Source organism: Cnephaeus nilssonii, assembly GCF_951640355.1.
Source record: "Cnephaeus nilssonii genome assembly, chromosome: 18".
In the NCBI taxonomy this organism is placed as follows: Eukaryota; Metazoa; Chordata; class Mammalia; order Chiroptera; family Vespertilionidae; genus Cnephaeus; species Cnephaeus nilssonii.
This window is the reverse complement of record NC_137089.1, coordinates 45,669,375-45,686,758: the sequence shown is the minus strand read 5'-3', so window position 1 is coordinate 45,686,758 and position 17,384 is coordinate 45,669,375. Positions and strand designations below refer to the sequence as shown.

Here is a 17,384-nt window from a genome sequence, read left to right as displayed (position 1 = left end):
CGAGACTTCAGGCCTGGCAGTCAGAAAGCCGAGGTTGAAGTCCTGCTGGCCACTTTCTAATAGTAAAATGAAGGCTAGTATGACAACCTCCTTAAGGTTGTGGTGGGGATTAGATATAACACACATACAACCCCTACAATGTACACAGCAGGCCCTTGGCAAAGTCAGAGGGATAGCACACCAACAGTATAGGCTTGCCGCGTGCCCTCTGGGGCCAGGGCTGGAATGAGCCCTGACTTGGTCCCTCCTCCCTTCCTTCTTCTTTTTAAAAATTTATTGGATTGTGGTAAGAGCCCAACATGAGATCTACCCTCTTAACGCATTTCAAAGTATATCATACAGGATGGTTAAGTGTAAGTATGTGTTGTACAGTAGACCTCTAGAACTTGTCTTTCATAATTGAGAATTCATGCCCATGGATTCGCACCCACCCCCACCCCCTGGCAGCCACCACTCTTCTCTCTGATTCTCCGAGTTTGACTATTTTATTATATACTTCATAGAAGTGGGATTATGCAGCACTTGTCCTGTGACTGGCTTATTTCCCTTAGCATAATGTCCTGAGGTTCATCCGTGCTGCTGCATACTGCAGTGTTTCCTTCCTTTGGAAGGCTAATAATAACCCATTGTATGTATACACCACACTTTATCCACTCATCTGCCATGAACATTTAGGTTGTTTCCACATCTTGGCTATTGTGAATCTCTTTCTGTTGATAAAATTTATTGAGTGCATGTTGACTATGTGCCAGGAACTGCTTTAAATATATTAGTCTTGGGCAGTGATGGCGAACCTATGACACGCATATCAGCACTGACACGCGTAGCTATTTCTAATGACACACGGCCGCTGAGGCGGCCGCATGCCGAGGATGAAACATTTGCTGCTCCTGAGGATGAAACATTTGCGAAATAATGTTTTTTCCTCAAAGTGACACACTACCCGAGTTATGCTCAGTTTTTTGGCGAAGTTTGACACACACCAAGCTCAAAAGGTTGCCCATCACTGGTCTAGGGTGAAACTCAGGACAGCCCTGTGAAATAGATGCTATCTTTATCCCCATTTACAGATGAGGAAACTGAGGCCCCGTTAGTATGGCCCAAGGCCATTCCGTTAGATTGAACCCAGGCAATCTGGCTCTAAAAGCAGTGATCTTGATCACTACAATATTTATAGTAGTCAAGTAATAATAACGATAATGATTAAGAACAAACTATGCGTGCGCTGTTAATGGCAAGGTGAAGATGAGACCTATACATCCAAACCAGAGCAGTTCATTCCAGAAGCAACACGCCTTCCTATGATTTTGGCGAGAGAAGTGGACAAAGAGGGTTGTGGTTAAGAGTTGGGCAGCGTGGCCCAGGGGAAAATGATCTTCTGAGCGGTGATAGGCAGATCTATGCGTCTCCTCGATTCACCCAGTTTTTCAAAGCCAGAACTTTTCCTATCACCGAGTCTGAAATAGTCCCTAACATGTTGCATATGGTTTCTTTTGTAATCTCCTCTTGTGTGTTTTGTGCTGCCAATGGTCAGCTCAAGGGTCAAGGGAACAGCCCAGAGTTCGGTGCTTTTGTTTCAAGGTCTTTTCAAAGCTGCTCCTTGGGCTCCCCTCCTCCTTGTCTGTTTGATGCTGATCTAAATGAGATCGGTGCAGTTAGGCGGTGGAGCTGCGAAAATGAAACACCAGCTCCCCAGTCAACTGGGGCACATTCACTCTCTTTCCAGGTTAAACGGGGCTCTCTGCAGTTACACCAACACCATTGACCTCAGTGGGCCTGACAAACTGTCCAAGCCACGGGCAGTCAGCAATAATGCTCTATTGCCACTAATTTAGCAATGGCAAATCAATCCACTTTCCCAGCCTCCTGCAACTTTATTGAACTCCGCATCCCGCTGCAGGACACGCCCCGAACTCTCCTTAAATGACATATTCGGCTGTTTGCAGTCGTGACTTGCATTGCAGTCCTGATATCACAGACCGCGCCTATTCTGAGAAGCCTGCGGTAGCAGCAACAGCAGCAGCAGTAGCAGCAGCAGCAGTAGCAGTTTTCTCGCCCTACTGAGTGCTCACTATTTGCTGGACACTGCGCTAAGCTGGCCACCGTGAGTCCCCGGGGAGTGGCGGGTGCACCCTCCGTTCCGGGCGCTCGCAGCCATTGTGGGGTGGGCGTTCCCCTCGCCTCGTGCTGACACGCCCTCTCCGCGCGGCGACCGGCGGCCGGGGGAGAAGAAGGTGCCCTGTGCGTGCTCGCAGGAGGAGGCTCCCGCCGGGCTCGGATCCTCGCTGCACCGCCTGCCGGCGCCTCGCCGCTGCCCGCGCCCCACGCGCCTCCCGGGCACGCGCTCCCAGCCCCGCCTGCGCGCGCGCGCCCTCCCGTCCCCCCGCGGCGGACGCACGGCCACGAGCGCGCGTGCGCCTCTCAGGACGTCCGCGGGAGCCGAGCCAGAGCGAGCGCAGGGCCGGGCGCGCAGGAGTGAAAAGGAGGCGGCGGCGGCTGCGGCTGCGGCTGCGGCTGCGAGCAACAGATCCGGGCGCTGCGAGCTAACCCGCTCTGCTGTTGGCCTTTTTTTTTTTTGGTTAATTTCCCCCAAACCTTTTAATTTAGAACACCTTGCATTTTTAATGGCGCTGGCCCTGGGTCAGCGGGCGGTTTTCTCTGCTTCAAGATGGGCTTTGCCGTTTCCGTCGTGGGCACCAGTGGTGGTCTGATTGTCAGCCTTCCCCGGGCATTTTTAAGGCCAGGAGCCGAGCGCTGCTTGTAGGCGCATCACCCTACGGAGCGGTTTGGCTTTTGAAATTATTGTTATTATTTCGGGCAGAGAACAGTCGACCTCGGGCACTTCGTCCTCTTTGCAGGAGAGGCTGCGAGTGTGAAATTCCTCCCGGGGTGAGGCAGCCCGGTCCCGCGCACAGTCCAGGCGGCCCAGCGTGTGCGTCCTGTCCCCGCCGGCGCCGGGAAAATGGAGGCTGTGATTGAGAAGGAATGCAGCGCGCTCGGAGGCCTCTTCCAGACCATCATCAGCGACATGAAGGTAGGTCGCCGGGGGCGCGGCTGCGGCGCCGGCCGCCGCGCGCTGACCTGGCCGCGGCGCTTCGCCTCCGCCCCGGGCCAGCCGCCCGGTCCTTGTCTGCGCGGCGGCCGGTAGCCACCTGCGGGAGCGCCACGGCCCGGTGTCACCTGCTCAGCCCGGGCGCCGTTTCGGGCTCTGCTGGGTCACCGGTCGGGCGGCTTCCACGGGGATGTTTGATGCTCCCTCCCCTCTCCCTGCTCATTGTCCCAGGGGGCGGCCTCAACTCGTTTTCCTGGGGGGGCTCAGGGCCCCGGCTCCAAGTTTTCCATTGTCTGTCGCTGGACGGGAGTGTCTGCGACCCGCAGAGGCTGGATGCTGGGCGGACACCTGATTCCCCCGGGTGCGGGGAGGGGGCGCCTGGCGCGGTATTGGGGGCTCTGCCTGGCCTCGGAAAGGAGCTCCCGCCTGAGCCTGGAAGGGAAGCCACCCTTTCCCTCCTTGGCTTTCAGGTCCTCCTGGAGGGATCTGAACAAATTAGGTATTAATTAGGCTGTTTCAAAGCTGGTGAGGGTGTGCATGCCCTTCCCTCGGGCCCTCCCCGGGGCGCGGAGCAGAAGTTCCCAGAGCAGCCTTGCAGGGCCCCTCCTTTCCCTGGCTGAGGCTCCCAGCCTGAAGGCAAGATGGGGCCCCACAAACAATTGTAACTTACCCCCTTCCCGCACCCCCCCCCCCACGTACCCACCACACAGACTCCAGGTTTTCTCTTGGAAGGACTGTGAAAATTGTGTGTGTGCGCGCGTGTGTGTGCGTGCGCGCGCACACGCGTGTGTTGGGGTGGAGAACAACACCCTGGCTTTTTCCTGCGAAGGGTGGGACGGGGGATAACCTGGTCCTTGGACGTGGATTTCCTGTGCCTGGAGATAGACCAGGGCCCTCCGTTACTCACCCAAAGGAAATATAATCAGCCTTTGGAGCTGGCTGGCGGGAGGTGGGAGTTGGGGGCGGTGGGGGGATCTTTTTCCCCGTGTGTATTTAGGGAGCTTCTCTTTGGCTCCCGCCCAGCCTCAATTTGCCTCCGCAGATCCGGGGAGGTGGCTTAATTAAAAGCTCAGCTTCCCAAAAGAGTGGGCAGGTTTGGAAGCTGTGCGGCGAGTGGGTGTGGACAGCCCCCCTTCAGCCGCTGCCCCGGCTCGGGGAGGAGCTTTTGTCTGATGAGGTGTAAGGTTTGGACAGGGCTTGGCCTTGGAGATGGACTTCGGGAAGGAATGTTCAGCTGTCACGGGCTACTTCCCCCTTTTAGAACCAACTGCCACCTTGCCCAGGGTGAACTTCTCCAAGGTGCCTCTGTCCTGGTCTTGTCTATTTTGAAATCCGTCTGCAGAGCCTGTGCCTTTTGTCAGAAATTGACATCCGTGCAGCATTATCTTCAAAGGTATCCTGTTTGCCCCGGAATGCCTCTAATCCAGCCACTTGGAATTAGATTATTCCCTGTTCAAAGACAGCCCCTTGCATTCCTTTGCCCACAATCCACGATTGAAGTGCTCTTTTGAGACAAAGATTGGTGCCGCCATGGACTCCTAGAGCATTTCTGGTTAACTTAATTGTACAGGCCTTATAATCAAACAGGATTTGGTTTGAGGCACACACCTATTCTGATCGCTAGGGGAAGAATTTGAGATGGGTTGGTAAAGCCGCTTGTGTGTTTTTAGGGAGAGAAATGGGTGTTTCCAGCCCCCCAGTGGTAGTAACAAGAGCCCAGTGACCTAATAGGCCTGCCCACTGCAGTTCCAGAGTGTTCACATCCAGAGTTTGCCCTCTCTCTTTGTTCTTTAATCCAGAATCTAGCCTTGGTTCTTCCCATTTACCGGTCGGAGCCCAAAGCCCTTCTGTAGGTAACCCTCCACAGGGTGGGCCCTTCTGCTTCCACCTGCCACCCCATGGCCGCCCAGCGGCACTGTGGCCTGGGGGGTTTGTGGGTGCTACGTTGGCATGTCTTTCCCTCCCCAAGAGTCCAGTTAAAAATAAAGACTCGTTTAAAGCCCCTTGGGTGCAGGATCTATAGTTTGTGGTTCCTGAGTCCTTTCCCTTTGAATGTAGTAGCATTTGTTCAACATCCTGTGGGAAGATACTTATTTTAAGGGTTTCTGTTGGTTTTGTTTTGGCAGCAAAGATTTTAAAAGCAACAGCTACAACATGCCCTGGGGTCTGCAGAATTTCAGACTTTTGGGGAGTAGAGAGATAAGGAAAAAGAGAGGGGGGTGTCTGATTTCCAAGCTTGTTTATTCGTAAGATAGTTGCTGAATATTTTCATGGAGTTATCTTCTTAAAAGATTTCTTCATGAATGAGTTGACTGTGAAATTTTAGAAGGGACTTTTAAAATTTGGGCATATAGGATAAGCAATGTAGAGTATGCATATGCATGACGCTGCCAGCAGTAAAAGTCAGTTTTTAATACTGAAATCAGCTGGCTTTCTAATGCCCTGCTAATCTGCTTTTTTTTTTCCTCTTTGAACTCCCATGATGGGTTTATAATACCTCTTGTCCCCTTTCTGTTTACTGTGAAGGACAGGTATAAATGTTGGACACCCATTTGGAATGCCACCTTGAGAAAAAATTTAGGTCATTTTCTAAGAAGTGATGTTGGACTGGGGTGAGGAAAGATATGAAAAATGGCTTTTTTTAGTAGCATTTGATTCTCCAAAATGAACAACAGCAGCACAGGAAGGGAGTCGATTTCCTCTTTGGAGGAAAAAAACAACACAACAACACAAATGGAGTAATGTCAAGGCCTAGCACCATCTATCTTCCAAAGCCAAAGCGCCCAAGACAAGGAAAAGCTAGGGAGGATTCTTTCTGCTTCCTTCTAACGATCCTTCATCTGGTTAAGTCCTCGTCTGTCAGGGAGTGCGTGTCATCCTTTCCAGGGGGAGGGGTGCAGAAGAAACCCTCACTTTGCTCCCATTGGGATGCAGCTGTTAAATAACTTATCGATTCCTTGTCGAGAGGAAACCTTGTGTTTTTTCCCTTTCTTCCACCCCACTGTGGTGGTGGTCAGTAATGAATGGTGGTGTGCAAAATCGCTTACTGGCTGCCTTTCCGGCCATCCACATAAATCAAGTCGTCTGCTGTGAGCTGATCCCAGAGGAAAAGGGGAAGCAAGAGGCTCATGTGGCTGGAGGCACGGGCCCATCGCCTGCTTGTCTCGGGGAGCAGCAGCTTGGAAGTGACTGTGTGTGGAAAGTCAGTTGACTGGCTTCTGATGTTTAGATAATGTTGACTGCATTAAGGAGGTCCTGGAATCTTTTCCGAGTTTCTCTCCAAGTCCTTGGAAAATACAGGATAACTGTTGCAAACATCGTATTTGTTTAAATTGAGATATAATTGACGCAGAACACTATATTACTTTCAGGTGTACACCATACTGATTTGGTATTTGTATTTTTTTCATTGGTTATTTTTTTTAAAATGTAAGTAATTGAACCCACGTAGAATTCGGTGATGTTTGGGGAGCTATTAGGACCAGGAGACTCTGGCCAAACTTGAGGGCAGCTCACCCTGTGGCTGTCTTTCTTCTTTTAATAATTAACTTAGCTCAGAAACAGTTGGATGCTAACATCAAATATTTTTCTCGGCCTTGTTGCTCAAGAATCAGCGGGTCAGGAGCTGAACTGGGCCTGATGCAGGAGAACTTTGGACCAGGTCGGAGAGTGTGTTTGGGGTTACGTAATGTGACTGGGAGTGAAAAAAACACCCAACCACACCTTGCGTTCCCCACCCAGGTCTCACTTAGACAGGGTGTCCTGTTACCAGCACCTGTGCTGGGCAGAATAGGGGCCTTGTTCAGTCCCTCTCCTCCGCCCCCACCGCTGTTGGCTACCAATATCCCCTCTCCGGAGTTCTGCCCAAAATTAGAACTGCTACAGGGACTTCTTGAGTTCCATGGAAATCTTTTGTGGTTCAAAGGCACGTCACGATATTTCCCCTCACTTATCATCAGACCAGGAATGTGGGTAGTGGGCCCAGCCCTGGATAGTGATTTCAGAGTGGCCGTTGTTTCTCCCTCCTGGGTTGGCTTCGGGGTTCCAGTCAGCGGAGAGGTTTACTTCCTCCGTGTTTATCGGGGGGCCTGCTCGGTGGAAGGCCTTTCGCTGGGCCTGCAGGAGCCACCGATCCACAGGGCCGCCCTTGGAGAGCTGCTTGGCCTGTGGGCCTTTAGTAGCTGAGGTCCAGTACCGTACGGTGGCCATTCAGGGAGAGTGTGGAGTCCCGCCTGGGGCAGGGCGTCAGTCAGTCCCTGCAGGACGCCGGCCCCTGACTCTTGACGAAAAGCGTCTGTGAGGAAGATATCGACACCCCAGCCAAGGCCTCTGCCAGTGGCCAGGTGCGCCCAGGGAGGCGGGCCACTCTGTAAATGGTGACACGCAAACGCAGGACAAGCAAAGCCCTTGTGAAGTACAGATGGGCCCCACGCTGGCTTTTCTCTTAGCAAATGGCTGTGTTTGCCCAGGGTTTTACAGCTTCCTCAGTTTGGGCCTCTGGGAAAAGTTGAAGTAAAGATGTCATAAAATTGGCAGCAGGGAACTGCCCGGAATGGGTGCCTGTTCAGAGATCTAGGGTCTGTTCTACATAGATCTGTCTTCTTCCCCGCCCACCCCACCCCCCGCCACCCCCCAGTGCAAATCTTAACAGTCCAGGTTTGGAAAGAAATCTTTTTTCTTTTTTTTAAATCTTGGCTTGAGCGTTTTTGTGGGAAAATCCTGGTACATCACATTTCACCAAATAGTTTAGAACTAGTTGCTGGATGTTCTGAGATTCCTCAGTTAGCAATGCCTCAGATGCAGAGAGAAGGCCAGTCTTGGGTTATGGTTTGCATGGAAGGTAAGCTGAGTTTGAATTTCACCTGGTTCAGCTATCACTCCGTTCTTATTTGAGTAACATGTACCTCAAATTCTATAGTATTTACTAAGCATCAGCAGGGTTGCAGGCGCCAAGTTCCCTGCTATGATTTCAGCAGGTAAAGGTACAGAATTCCCAGGTACATTTGAATTTCAAGTGAACACTGGACAGTTTTAGTGTAAGTATGTCCCATGCATATTACGTCTCCTCGGCTGCTGACCTCTTGGCTTCTGAACTCGTTACTTTGCACCTTGGGGGTAGGGAAAAGGAAAAAGCTAAAATGATACCTGTCAATTGGATAGCTCCTTTGAGGTTGTTAAAATGCTTGGAGGGTGGAAAGGTTGAAAGTATTGATCTATTAGACGCTTTATCTATAATTTTCATCTAGGCTTTTTCCATCTTCCCAGAGATGGGTGAGAGTTGGCAAGATTCCATCTGTAGCGAGACCTTTAGATGTTCAAAACCGGTTATGGAAAAATGAGATCATTTCAAGTTCACCATTATTTCTCGGAACTGCCTTCAGGATACTTTCCCCTAAAACCCACACCTCCACAGAAACAAAGAAATACCTCTCCCCAAACCCAACAAAAGCCCGAGGACAGAGTCAGCTGCCTAGGACATCAGGCAAGAGGCATTTGGGGCTCCTTAAAGGGAACTGATGCCTTAAGCAGTTTAACTCAGATTTGCAGATTGCACTGCTGATATGGCCTTATTAAGTAGCAAAGCAGAGAGACAAATGGAGTAAATTAATTGGCTGAGCATTGAGGAAACCTATTGTATTTGATTGCCAAGGTTCTCCTTGGAATTAGCTCGAGTCTGCAGAAGGTTTCATCCGAGGATGTGCCACACGTACACACACAAGACCCCAAAAAGCAAAACCCAAACCCACCGAGTGTAGATTCCAGAGCAGCCCACCCATCATCAGTGTTTCCCACCTCTTAGCCTAGGGGAGGCCTTGGCAAGGGCTGTGCCATCTCTGTGGCTTCCCGATGTAAGACGCTCTGGCGTGCCACCTGTACAGAGCAAGTAGGTGCTCAGTATTCACTGCATGTGGTGAATGGGGCAGAAAGGAACTTGGTGAGAACCTACTATGTGCCAGGCATTGTGCTAAGGGCTTGGCATACATGGATTCAAATCATTCTCACATCAACCCCACTTTACAGATGAGGAAACTGGAGGCTTGGAGAGTTCAGTACCTTGTCTAAGGCCGTGGTGAGGTGGACTGCTATTTGGACCTTCACCTGTTTGATCCTAGGGCTGGAGCTCTTTAGATTCACAGCGGTCGCCAACCTTTCGGACCTCACGGACCACCAGTGGTCTGCGGACCGCCGGTTGGCAACCGCTGCTTTAGAACATACCTACGGTAGAGAGCGGGGCATGGACTTATTTCTAGAAGCTGGCATTTCACTTGCCTGAGTCCCACAAGAGGCCCAGGGAAGACAGGGGATCTGATCTCCGGGCCTCTGGCCCAGACTCAGCCTGGAGGTGTGAGCCTGAGCTCAGTGAGCTGCTGTGAGGATGGTTGCTGGGGTGGGCGGCTCCCATCTGGCTGTCACTTTTGTGGAAATCGTTTAATTCATGACACATCAACATAGTGTGGCTTCCTTCCTTCTCCCGCTTCCCAGTCTTTTCTAACAGATAACCTGGCATTCTCCTTTCCTCTCATTTCCCTGGGTGTGTGGAGGGGAAAGAATTCTTTGGGCCAGGCTTTAGCGGTCACCCTTGGCTCCTGTCCTTGTCCCCAGAGCGCCTCCATGACGGGCCAGAGGGCCGCATTTATACGTCGGTCCCTGAGGCAGGATGACTGTGCAAGCCCGACAACTCCTCCTAATTATAGGAATTGAGTAAGTTCACCCAAAGTTCAAATGGCTCCTCAAAGAGAACGCCTTACCTTGAACTCATTTCGCGTCCAGCCCTGGAACTCCCTTGTAAAGGAGCTTTCTGTGTTTAATTATGCCCCGTAGCCCTCCGGTTGGGGTTGAGTTGTGTTTGGAGAAGTTGATGGGATCACCAGAAAACTCCTTCCTGTGCCGCCTCTTGGCACATATGGCCTTGGTCATAGTTCTAAGTGGTTTTTCTTTTCCTGTCTAGTTTAAGTGGGTGAAAAAAAATCAATTGAGTGCCTTTTGAGTTATGTGTCTTTTTATTTGCTTTCTTTCGCTCAAAGAATTTGGCCAGCAGCAGAAGTATTAGCGTGTGCAGTATCCGTGGCCTCCTGGAGGCGGACGGCAGGTTTGGCCGGGGACTCCCTTTCCTGCCACCTCCCACACGCCGGAGTCTTCAGGGGGCTGGCGGAGCTGGTTCTGGGCAGGTGTGCCCCTTTTGGTAGAAAGGGCGTGGTTACAGGGACAGGTGCGTTGGATTCTGGGAGCCATAAGACACTGAAGCCTGGACCCTGTTTCTGGGGTGCATCCTGTGTACTAGGGTTATAAAAAGCACCCCCACGTCATTCTGATGTGTAGCCAGGCTTGAGGAACATGGAGCTGTACACAATTTCATCACCTTCAAAGGGCTTTCTCAACCTTACCTAAATCTGAGTAAAAGCACCTTTAGATGGTTGTACAACAGTGTGAATGTGCTTAACACTGTACGCTTAACAATGCAGGATGGTACATTTTATATGTGAATGTATTACGCACGCTGAGTCCGCTCCGTCTCCTGGCGACCCTAGGCCTGAGTGATGTCCTGTCCTCCCAGCCTGCTCAGCTCCTGCAGACTCCTACCGAGGGCTTCTGTCATGGAGTCAGTCCAGCTCCTACTTGGTCTTCCTCTTTTGCTGCTGCCTTGGTTTTCCCAGTGTGACTCTCTTTTCCAAAGGGCCCTCCCCCCTTCTCAGGGTGTGCCCAGAGTGGGACCATTCAGTTTGTCACTGTTGCTTCCGGCGATGTTTTGGGGTTCATTTGCTCTAGGTCCCACTTGTTCCTCTTTCTGGTGGTTCAGGGTTTGTGTATTTTACCACAAATTAAAATAACAATAAATTTGCTGTGAAGTAACATTAAATAAATTGAAATAGAAAAATAACAGAAAAAGCATCTTTAGAATACTTGCCTGATATTAGTTGATATGTAATAGTCCTGTCCAATACAATTTTTTGCAAGAATGGAAATTGCCAGATATGGTAGCCTCTAGCCACGTGTGACTATTGGAGCACTTGAAGTGCGTCCAACGAACTGATTTTTAAATTTTATTCACTTTTAATTTGTTTAAATTTAACGAGCCATATGTGGCTAGCGGCCACCATATTGGGCAGTGCGGACCTATAACACCATCTAAGTAAAAATGTTGTGCTTGCTTTCTACTTCCTTCTGGCCACATTATTGCCCCTCAACCCCTCCTGTAGAAATTCTAGAACTACTGCTGACCGTGGAGTCAAAGATCTGGTTTTAAATCCCGTGGGCAAGTTACTGAGTCTCTCTGAGCCTCATTTTCCCATTCTGCAAAATGGATCCGGTAAAGTACCCACCTTCTAGGTTTGTTGCAAGGGTTCTGAAATGGGATAATGCTGGTGAAAGGGTTCATACGGTGCCTGGCGTACAGGCACCCACATGTTCTTTGCCTGTATTATTCTGTCTTGTAGAATGAGGAGTGAAGAATTCTGACTTCTCAAAATCAGTGTAGTAATTATCTCCACCACTTCTTAAAGCAAACACTACCCCACCCCTCACCCAGCTGTATTTAGAGCTTGCAATGAAGTTGCAGGAAATGGAGAAGTTGCGTTTTTTTTTCTTGCTAAGTAAATTACTCCCCAGTTCATTATAACCTCATCTGGCTCAGCCAGGCCGCCTATTTGCATCTCTGTATTTGCAATCCCAGCGTCAGTATATAAAGGGAGGGAGAGGAGGTCTGGGTGCCTGGCTGAGGTCCCCAGGGCATTTAATGTTTAAAAACATTTTTTTTAAAGAGATGTTTACACCAGGGTAAGGAGAGAGAGGGAGAGGGAGGAGCTGCTTGTGAAGACCAGCGTTTTCTGTCTCCATATTTGAATCCTCCTTTTCTGGAGTGACCGCCAGGAACAGCGGCCTTGTTTGCCTCTAGCCTGCCCTGTAGCAGCAGCTTCCTCCTGGAGCTTCTGTCCTTCCCAAGAGTTGGCCACATTTGGGCTCATCCCAACTGCCGGCCTGCCTACTGTGGCCCCTGCCTTAGCCTGGCTTTCAGGGAACCCTGGGATTCAGCCCCAGCTGAGTGGCCTGCTCCGTGCCCAGCGCTCTCCAGCCTGGGCTCCCTGGCTTCCTTGATCACAGCCCGTTTGCCCCGGTAGAGCTTGGAGGACCCTCTCTGCCCTTGTTGCCTAATGAAATCTTTCTCATCTTTCAAGGCCTCACCAGAAAGTTGCATAATTTCTGGTCCCTCTTCTTCCCACCAAGTCAGGTAAGATGCCCTCAGGGACTTGTCGCATTCTAGGGCGATTCTCCCGTGTTTTCATGGCATTCCGCCTGTAGTGGGTGCCCTTGGCCTTTGATGGCTGGCTCTGCCACTTCTGTGGCTCTGGGCAAGTGACTCAGCCTGCCTGAGCCTCGATTTTCCTATCTGTGAAATGTGGGGATAATAACTTCCCTCTTAAAGTTGTTGAGAAATAAATGAGAAAGTCTGTGTAAAGGGCTTAGCATGGAATAATTGCTAACTACGCCGCGCTGTGTGTCTGAGCTACCCTGGTAATTTCTAGCGGGGTACCCTGCTGAAAGCAGCACTCGGGTGTTTCAGCAAATACAAGAAACCTGTGTCTCCCCTTTACAATGCAGTAGAGACAGGAGTGAAATGTTTTTTAAGCAAATAAATAATTGGGGGGAATACATTACATGTATTCAACAAATTGATGACGTGCCTGCTGTGTGCCAGGCACCGCTGGGTGGTGGAGGTACAACTCTGGACAAGACACGCCGTCCTTACCTAAAGTAGTTTAGTCTGGGAGGGGAACACACAGGAATTAGCAATCAGCGTGATCAGCACCACGGCAGATGTCAGCGTGGAGTCCTGGGGAGGGGCTCTGATTCTCATTTGGTGTTTTTTTTTTCTTTTTTTTTTGCATTTTACTTTCTTTATTGATTAAGGTATTACATATTTGTCCTCATCCTCCCATTACCTTCCCAACCCCCCCCCCCCCCCAGCCCCACTCATGCCCTCACCCCCCTGTTGTCTGTGTCCACTGGTTAGGCTTATATGCATGCATACAAGTCCTTTGGTTGTTCTCTTTCCCTTACCCCCACCCTCCCCTACCTTCCCTCTGAGGTTTGACAGTCTGATCTGATTCTCATTTGGATCGGGGGACAGGGTCAGGGGAGGCTTTTGGTACAGGTGACACCCAAGCTGAGAGCTGAGTTTCAGCTCCCATCTCCCAAAAGCATTTACATGGCACAACCAGGCATGTTCTGGTGCTTTACAAGTAAAAACCTTTAATCCAACAACCCAGTGAGGTCGTTACTGCTTGCTTACCATTCCACAGATGAGGAAACTGAGGCGCAGAGAGGTTAGGCCAGTGGTCGGCAAACTCATTAGTCAACAGAGCCAAATATCAACAGTACAACGATTGAAATTTCTTTTGAGAGCCAAATTTTAAAAAAAATATATTTTATTGATTTTTTACAGAGAGGAAGAGAGAGGGATAGAGAGTTAGAAACATCGATGAGAGAGAATCATCGATCAGCTGCCTCTTGCACACCCCCTACTGGGGATGTGCCCGCAACCAAGGTACATGCCCTTGACCGGAATCGAACCTGGGACCTTTCAGTCCGCAGGCCGACGCTCTATCCACTGAGCCAAACCGGTTTTGGCGAGAGCCAAATTTTTTAAACTTAAACTTCTTCTAACGCCACTTTTTCAAAATAGACTCGCCCAGGCCGTGGTATTTTGTGGAAGAGCCACACTCAAGGGGCCAAAGAGCCGCATGTGGCTCTCGAGCCGCAGTTTGCCAACCACGGGTGGTTAGGCCATTTGCTCACTTTATCAAACTGGTAAGAGGTGCAGCTGGGATTTGAACCTAGGAAGTCCAACTCCAGTCTGTGCTCATATTTACCAGGCTGCACTGTCTCTTACGGCATCGTATTTTAGGATTTCGTTTTCAGATTCTGTAATGGGTGTATTTCATGGATCTTTTGATGACTATTCTGTCATACCTTTAGGAGTCAGGATGAGCCAGATAAAGCATAAAAAATCTAGGCTCTTCTCTGAGCTGCTTCCAGAAGCTCCAGGGGCCTCACTCTGCTGGAAGAGTTTGATCCAGCCAAGGACATGGAATTGTTGGGCAATTGACTCACCTGGCCAGTGTCTCTCACGTGTCAGCAGAGGGACGTCTGTGGGGGTGGGCGGAGTGTGAGACCTGAGGGCTTGGCTGTCCACGGTGACAACCACATGACACGTGTTTGTTTTGCAGGAGAAACCCCCTCCCATCAGGGTCCCCCCAGTAACCGGCCGTGCACACACATGGCTGAGTGCTAAACAGGAAGGGGGGTATTTGCAGTGGGAGGCTGACCGGCCTTGAGATTAGTTCCCAGGGAGACGGACCTCACTCAGTTGCACATGAGAGGCCTGGCTTGCTGGAGCCTGGCTCCTGCAGCGGCCCAGCGGCCATTAAGGAAGTCTTTGAGTTTGGTTTAATGGTCGCTCTTTGTTTTGAAGTGATTGTTTACTGAGCCTTCAAAGCCAGCTCTCCAGCAGGATGTGATCTGCGCCTGAATAATTGGATGAGGCACCCCAATAGGAAGCAAGTAGCGGGGAGCAGAGCCAGGAGTAGCTAGCTGATGGCCAAGCCTTTGGCATCTGAGCACTCGGAGGCGGGGCCGCGCCTGGAGGGACTGGAGCCATCTTGCAACCAGAAGTAGACCTGGGCAGGGGTCCCCTGGAACCTGTCCTCTTTGATGTCGGCCTGGCCTTAATTAGGGACACCCTAATTAAGTCACCCAGGAGGAAGCTTCTTCCTAAAAATAAATGAGCACATGTTTTGAGAGCATTTCATGAGGGATTACTTCTCAGAGATTACGCAAGATATATAAAGTTAATGGAAGACAGAGAAACTTTTCAGTTCAGTGAAAAACCAAAGTCACCCGTGGCCACTGGGTCGCAAAGTGGGTTACGTGCACACATTTTAGGGGAAGGCTGGTGCGGCCTCTGCTGTGCCCGAAATTTCTCTTCTCTCTTAGCTTCTCACTATACTGCCTTTCTATACGTGTCATCATAAGCCACGGCGTGCTAGTTGGTGGCTGCGTGGCCTTGCATGGTTGGGTAGGTCTGCAGTCCATTCATTTAGTCGGCATGTATTTGAGGGCCCACTGTGTGACAGGTTTGCTGTTAAGGGCTAGGGATGCAGCAATAAATAAAATGGACAGAAAGCCCTGCCCTCCTGGGACTTACATTCTAGTGGAGTGGGTCAGACAAACTGAGTAAATCAGTCCCTTCTCACAGACCGGGAAGATGATGTGAAATGGGGAAAAATAAAGCAGGGGCACTGTCGTCGTTTTTAGATAAGGATGGTCAGGGAAGGCCTCACAGAGGAGGTGACCTGTGAGCAGAGCTTATGACGTGTGTAGATCTCAGAGGAAGAATGCTCCGGGCTAGGGAAAGGCATGTGCAAAGGCCCTGAGGTGACAGCCAGTTCCATGCTGGTTTGTGTTGAGGCCCTGTCCAGGTTTTGATGAATTATAAGCAACACTGCAATGAATGTATGCTTGTCGCTACACATGGTTAGGATTTTGCTCTCCTCTAAATGAGCACCTCTATTTATTTTTAAATTGTAAACTCGCCTAAGTCAGGGCGGTGTAATCAACTTGTCAGATCTACCCTGGAGAGCAATGGCCTGAGAGCACTGGGCACAGTTGGTGTGCTCTGCCGTATTTCACTAAACAGGACTTCCTCCTCAGTCCCAGAACCTACTGCGGGCCGCTGGGAATGACAGCAGAATCGGCGATGACTGTGTCACGTTGGCCTCAATTAATTGCTGTAGTCAGGTATGGACGTTTCCAGGCGTTTGGAACCCACTGCCAAACGCCTTTCAGAAAGTGAGTATCAGTTCACATTCCCATGTGAGTGCTCGTCACCAGGGATTACATCTCAAGGAGCATTAGGATGGAAATCGCTGAGGCTACGGCTTCCAGGCCTCAGAAGGACATGCATCTCACCCAGTGTGAAGACTCTCAGTCCTTGCTGTTTGGGATGTTAGTGAGCAGAGTGTGAACGTCCCCCGGGGGACTGTGTAAAACGCAGACCCCTGGGCCCATTCCCGCAGATCTGACCGTGTAGATCTGAGGTGGGGCTCAGCATCTGTAGGTCTAGCAGACATTCCCTGGTGAGCGTCTGGGAGGTTGTGCTGAGGTTTTACCATGAGAAGGTGGTAGTGGGGGTGGCTCTTGGGCCACCGTGAGCCGTGAGCCACCAAGAGCCTCCTCTGTAGCTCATGAAGTGAGTAGGAGGGATCGTCTCACTCCCCCCACCAACCCCCACACTACACCTGCCTGGAATGTGTTCCAGGTGAAAAAGTGACTCCTGTCTAAATGTTGCGTCACCTTCTCTACTTCCGTTTCTTTGCTAATTGTGTTTCTGTTGCAGGAATGCTTCCTCCCTTCCTTCTTTCTTCCTGTTTGCCAGGAAAATTCTTTTATCCTTTGAGACCTAGGGGAGGCATCACTCCCCCTCTCTGAAGCTTGCACCAACCACACCTCCCATTACTTTATACTCGGGGCTTGGTGCCCTCTGAAGGCTTGGGGGTTGGTGGCTTACATGTTAGCGTTCCCTTTTCTCTGTATGGCCTTCACCCCGCCGGTCGCCTGAGCATAGCAGGTGCTCATTAAATGTCCTAGTCAGGGTGGCTGGCGTGGTTCGCTGACTCATTAAAACAGTCATCGCCACATTTGTTGAGTGCTAGTCGCTCTTCTAAGCACTTGCGCTATTTCACTTACTCTCCTTACCATCCTTTGAGGTGGGGACTACCATGGGGTCATTTACAGATACATGAAGACAGGGCGGCACGGCTGGCTAGGTAACTTCGGTCACCCGGGGTAGATCTGAAGTTGGGCAGTCGGACTCTGGAGCCACGCGTTAAGCCCTAGACCCCACGGGGCCTTGAAGACTCTGGGCCGTGACTGCCCACTAGGCCCCGCTCTCCAGGCAAGAAGGACACCAGTGGGAAGACCCAGCGCAGGGCAGCGACGGGGACGTGACACACACCTGGGCGTCATTCCCGCAGCCGGGTGGGGTTCGGGTGCGGCGGAGGCTCAGTTTGGTGGAAGGTGGCAGAGCACACAGATGTGTGCACAGGGTGGGACCACCATTGCTCCCCAGGGGGGGTTTGACAAGTCGCTCACACCACCGCTGCCTTGGGAGAGTTTCCACTTCCAAAGTGCGTAGAGGAGGGACACAGGTGCTCACTGGGGAGGACAGAACCCCAGGCACATGCAGGCTTCCTCGAGGGTCCTGGGTGCTTTGCTTGTATAACTGCTCAGGGGGCTGGAGCGATCACCCCCAGGAAGAACTGCCCGGCCGGTGTGG

General features: G+C 51.0%; 1 protein-coding gene across 9 annotated transcripts in view; it reads left to right on the top strand.

Moving 5' to 3' along the window:
* The first annotated feature begins 2,211 nt into the window (after positions 1–2,211).
* MTSS1 (MTSS I-BAR domain containing 1) overlaps positions 2,212–17,384 on the top strand; it is a 144,596-nt gene continuing 129,423 nt past the window's right edge. For 4 of the 9 annotated variants that reach the window (XM_079796143.1, XM_079796142.1, XM_079796146.1 and 1 more), the window contains exon 1: positions 2,212–3,034. In XM_079796143.1, coding sequence (XP_079652269.1) covers positions 2,963–3,034 — 72 coding nt within the window. In that variant the 5' untranslated portion in view covers positions 2,212–2,962. The remainder of the gene's footprint in view (positions 3,035–17,384) is intronic. The other 5 variants (XM_079796144.1, XM_079796141.1, XM_079796140.1 and 2 more) reach the window with 2 other exon arrangements.